We start from the raw sequence: 5,382 nt of genomic DNA, 5'->3' as shown, positions 1-5,382 counted from the left end.
AACTCAGGGGCTACCCCCTGCAGGCCTTAGAGTAGGACTGCCCATGGTGTGCAGGCCGTCACCCTGGCAGGGCCAGGCGAGGCAGATAGCTCAGTGCAGGGCAGCCAGGAGCGTTTCATCAGTCCTTTTCTTTCCCCCATGAAAACTAAAGTTTGCAAGAAAACTCTGCATTATCCTGTGCACTTGGCTTGGGGTTATTCCTCACCCTCTGTGCAACTTTTTCTGAGCAGTGTTCCTCAAAATATGCTGTCCCCTTCTTACACACAGCAAGAACCCTACAGCAACAACAGGTGGGGTGATGCACTCTCTTCCCCAGCACTCATTAAATAGTTTAAAACTCACTGAACCTGGCAGCATGCCTGTTTTATAAAGGCCAAGATGCCTTTGTGTTTTTATTTTTCTTGGAAGAAAATACCTCTGATGTGCTTAGTAGTCTTTTGAGTTGATTCATTTTGTGTGCGTGGCTATGTCATCGGTTTGACATACAGTCAGGTTCATTTGTTTCTGTTGAAAAATTAAGTTTTAGGGCTTTATTTTTGTCTTTAATTTTTAAAATAAGTATAAATTTGCATGGTTATAAACTAAAAATTACAAAAGGTAAACTCAGAGAAGTGGGACCACTGTATAGCTGGACCAGTTACTCACGCATTCCCTGTTGATGGCATTCGAGGTCTTTTTATTTTGAAAATATTACAGATAAAGCTGCTATGATCATTTGTGTACAAGTACTTCTGTGGACACCTTTTGTTTCTCTCAGATAAATACTAAGGAGGAGAAAGACTGGTTCTCATGGTAGATCCACATTTTAACTTTTGAGAAAACTGCCAAACTGCCTTTCCAAGTGGCTGTACCATTTTGCATTTTCAGCAGCTTGAACTAGAGTTCTAGCATGTGCTAGTGTCCATCTTTTTAATGTCCCAGTATGAAGATGGAGAGGGGCTATCCCATTGTGGTTCTCATTTCCTTGAAGATTGATGGTGCTTAGCATCTTCCATTGTGCTTATGTGTTTTCCACATTTCTTTAGTGAAATGTCAGTCCAGATCTTTGGCCTATTTTTTAATTGGGTCATATATCTTTGGCCCATTTTTTGATTGGTTTGTTTATTTACTTAGTAATAAATTGTGAGAATTCATTATATGTTCTTGGTACAAGTCCTTTATCAGATGTGTGATTTTCAGACCTTTTCTTCCAGTCTGTAACTAGTCGTCTTGTTCCAAGTGTCTTTGGAGGGTAGAAGTTCTTAACCCTTTCCACTATTACTTTTTCTTTCTTGATTTTTAAGTGCTTTTATCTATAATGCTGTTATTTATATTTCCTTTTTATTTTGATATTATCTTTTACTTTGCATATGAGATGTTCTACAGTGCAGAAGTGTTTCATGTATGCAGATTTCACAATTTTTTTACTGCACCTGTACACTGAGTCATAGAAAAAATCTCCCTATACTCTCCCCATATTTACGTACTTCCAGAACTTTTATGGCTTATTTTTTACATTTAGATCCCTGATCTGTGTGGGGTTATTCAGGAGTAGAGGATGCAGTAATGATCCAATTTAAATATTTTTCTTAAAAGCTGTCCAGTTGTCCCAACACCATTTGTTGAAAAGATTGCCTCTTTCACAGTGGTTTGAGACGCCACCTTCATCAGATAGTGTTTCTGGCCTTTCTCTTGGTCTGTCTGTCCATTCGTCCATGGACCAGTACCATGCTGTTTTAACTGTAGAGACTTCACACACCTTGTAATATCTGGTGGGTCTTATGCGTGAACGTTAGCTTTATCTTGTCCAGATCCAGAAACAAATAGTGCTTTTATTGGGATACTTTTTGACATTACTACATTAATAAGAGGAGAATTAACATCTTTGTGAGGTTGAGTTATCCTGTCCAAGGACAAGGGCTGTCTTTCTTTTGTTGTAAGTGTATTCTGTGTCTTCAGGTGTGTTTTGGTTTTCCACACCATTTGCAGCCCCCAGCTGTGGCTACAGGTCAAGGTGGCCCTCAGACTCAGAGGCACAGAGAGGCCTTATCATCACCATGTTTAAGCAGCTTCTCTGCAGGACATGAGGCAGAAGGTGCTGGGGTGACATGCTTCCTTCATCTCATACCTGGGAGTGTGAGAGGGACCCAAGAGTCACAGCAGACAGAGGCCCAGAGGGCCAGTGACATCACTAGAAAAGGGTGAGTGAGGCCAGGTCAGACCTCTGGGCTGCAGTGTTTAAGCTCATTCCAGCATGGTCCATGGTCGTCCCTGCATACCTTGTTCCTCCACCTCCCTCTTCCAAAAAGCAGTTGGGCCTGACATTCTGGCACCTCAAACTTTCTCATTTTGAAGCTGCACCATCAGCCATAGCTGGTAGAAAGAGGTCAGGTTATTTGCTCTTTTGTCCCACCCCCAGCTTCATCAGGTCCATCTGGACAATTTCAGCAAATAAGAATAATCAGAAGACCTTCTGATTAACCAGTGTATATCATCTTTATCCCAGGTTTCTGCATGACCAAAATAGCTCAGCTTTCAAATTCTATCGAAAGAAAGTATTTGAACTGTGCCCATCAATTTGTTTTACATCATCTTCACTGAACCTGCACGCCAGTGAAAGTGACCTAGAGCCTGTGGAAGGAGAAGGAGAGTTTGAGGATGAGCCTCCTCAGGAGGCTGAGCTGGAGAGCCTAGAAGTGATGCCTGAGGAGGAAGAGGATGAGGAGGATGAGGAGGATGAGGATGAAGAGGGGGTTGAGGAAGACCATGCTCCCGGAGGGCCATCCATGCCAGCAGGAGGGGCTCCCAAATCTGAAGGCTCCGAGGACAGCCCTCCCGCCGATGGCCTCCCAAGTGAGGCAGCCGAAGATAGCTCAGCTGGTGTGCCTACCCTGTCACAGGCCTCCTTGGGAGCCTGCTTCCCCCGGAAGAGGGTCAGCAGTAAGTCATTGAAGGTTGGCATGATTCCGGCTCCCAAGAGGCTGTGTCTCATCCAGGAGCCCAAAGGTGAGTGCCAGTGGGTCGGCACACCATGCCACACTGTTAAGTACCTGAGGTGGAGTACTTGGTTATAGAGACATTGCCTGACCTGAAGAATTTACTGGCCCTCAGCCCAGGCTCCACTGCAAGATAACCAGCTGGCCCCTGTCACCCTTCCTACCTCTGACTCCACTGCCGACCTGGACATTACCTCCCAGTCTTCCCAGGGCCCACTCAACGTGGGATTCTTTGGTCTTCTGTTTTTAACCTAAAACAGTCCTAATGGTTTTGCATACCACTCCAAATGTTCATGTGAAACTCATTTCCAGTTGGTCTACCATTGACATTCTGAGGTGATGCTGCTGCATAGTCTGTGGTTTCTAGTGCCCCACATGCTGCTTGGGATTTCCATTGCTCAGATTCCAGCAGGGAAGCTCTGGCTGTGGAAGGGATGGGCCCAGATCATATTAGCCATTTCCTGCTCATAACCTTGGGGAATGCCTAGACTTTTGAGCCAAAGAAGACCTGGGGTAGTGATACCTGCTAAGTGAAGATGAGGCAGGAGGTCATGGGACAGGGTCGGGGGAGGTCTCTGGCAGCTGTTAGCGGGAGCTGTGTGCTCCATGATCCTTCCTGTGGGGAGGGTCAGGGTTCTTGAGGTACAGTTTACCAGCAATAAAATGCACCACTTTCAAGTGGATAGTTCAAGGAGTTTTGGCAAATATGTATAGTCATGAACCTACCAGTACAGTGGAGCTAGAACCTGTCCCCAGAAAGTGTCTCTGTGTCCTTCTACAGTCCCCTCTCCTACCTGGCCCCTGCAACCACTGACTGTTTTCTGGCCTCATGGTTCTGCCTTTTTTAATCTCAGTAGGTGGAATCATATTGTGTGCGGCCTTTTAATGGGCTGGTCATGGCCCAGGTTATTCCTTGTGCCCCCTGCCCACCCAGGTGTTTGCACAGCCTGGGCCATGCTCTGTGGGGCTGATACTGTGATACCTGCATGTGAAGTGGTGGCGGCGAACAATGTCACCTGGGTGTTCTACGTTATTGAGACTGTCACATTCACACCCAGCAGTGTCAGTATAGTTTCTCACTAATAAATCAGTCCCATGGTTTGTGTTTGGAAACGTTGGTGTCACAATGGATTGCTAACTATTCTACCAAACTCTTGATCTTCAGAGCTTACTGCCGATGGTGGTTGCATATCAGAATGCTCGAGTATGTCCTGCATGGGGGGAAGTGGAATCCTGTTTTAGAAGCTCTCAGTTCTTTGGTTGATGAGACAAAATCAGCTCATCTCTCCATCATAGATAATAACAACAATAATGTGATTCAGAGTTTTGTATGAGAAGCATGGTTGTTTTTGATGGAAAGTTCTATGTGGACTTTAATTCTTTATCAGTGGGATAATTGCAGAGACATTGGAGGGCATAGCATTGAACATATTCGTTTCTGAAGCAAAGTGTATTCCTGCAGTCATGGAATGTGATGCACACATTGGGAATTTCATCATAAATGTAGGCATCCTATGTTTAAGGAGTCTCATGGCAAGGAGTCTTCAGTTGAGCCCACGTGTTCAGTGTGCTTGGTAGTCACATGGTTCCTAAGAGGAGCCAGGCCAAGCAGCTGGCCTTGTGTGTGTCGTAGCCACTTTCTGTCAGCAGAGGGACAATTAGCCAAAACTCATTTTCTGTTTTAGTCACGTGGGGAAAGAGCATATAGGGGTGTGTGTATGTTTGTGTGTGTGTGCGTGTGTGTGTGTGTATATATGTATATATATATTTATATTTTGTCTTCCAGTTCACGAACCAGTTCGCATCGCCTATGACAGGCCTCGGGGTCGTCCTGTGTCCAAAAAGAAGGTGAGTGTGACCATTTGCAAGTCCTCGTGTAATATAGTCAGTTGGAATTTGTCAGTATCTCAAAGGACACTGGCTTATAATTAAGTTGTGCTCATACATCAGACTGTGTGTTAATATACAAAATACAACAAACACCTTTTCTCTCCAAGGACTTCTGAAAACTATTTAGCTTTGTACAAAGTGGTCTATTTAACAGATAGTTGGAGTCTGATATGTGCAATGGAATGGAGAGATGAACATGATAATGTCTCAGCCCTCAAGGAGTTTTAATTAAGTGGATTATAATTGTGGTTAAAACATTAAGCAGAACGTGTGTGTTAATTGACTGGTTGGCACTTTCTATGCATCACGCCCCATGTGCCCACCCTGAGGCAGCATCAAGCAGAGCCAAAATGTGCATGACTAAGTCATGAGGGGGTGCTGTGGGTACAATGAAGCAGGTCAATGGGGGACAGGGAATAAGGCGGGGTTGGGGTACCATTTAAGCAGGAAGGCCAGGGAAAGTCTCTGAAAGGTGATATTTGTATGGTGATCAGTGAGAGCTTGGGAGGCCCCAGGG

At 44.8% G+C, this 5,382-nt stretch overlaps 1 protein-coding gene across 10 annotated transcripts in view; it reads left to right on the top strand.

Moving 5' to 3' along the window:
• Positions 1 to 5,382, top strand: part of SUGP2 (SURP and G-patch domain containing 2) — a 24,128-nt gene that overhangs the window by 13,169 nt on the left and 5,577 nt on the right. For all 10 annotated transcript variants that reach the window (XR_001516569.2, XR_003045145.1, XR_003045146.1 and 7 more), the window contains exons 7-8: positions 2,486 to 2,985; positions 4,762 to 4,823. Coding sequence is in view for 6 of the 10 variants with exons in the window: in XM_015586743.2 (XP_015442229.1) it covers positions 2,486 to 2,985; positions 4,762 to 4,823 (562 nt within the window). In the remaining 4 variants the exon portion in view is untranslated. The remainder of the gene's footprint in view (positions 1 to 2,485; positions 2,986 to 4,761; positions 4,824 to 5,382) is intronic.

The sequence above is a fragment of the Pteropus alecto genome, unplaced genomic scaffold (assembly GCF_000325575.1).
Source record: "Pteropus alecto unplaced genomic scaffold, ASM32557v1 scaffold160, whole genome shotgun sequence".
NCBI classification, from domain to species: domain Eukaryota; kingdom Metazoa; phylum Chordata; class Mammalia; order Chiroptera; family Pteropodidae; genus Pteropus; species Pteropus alecto.
Note: the sequence above shows the minus strand (reverse complement) of the source record. Positions and strands in the feature narration are given on the sequence as shown.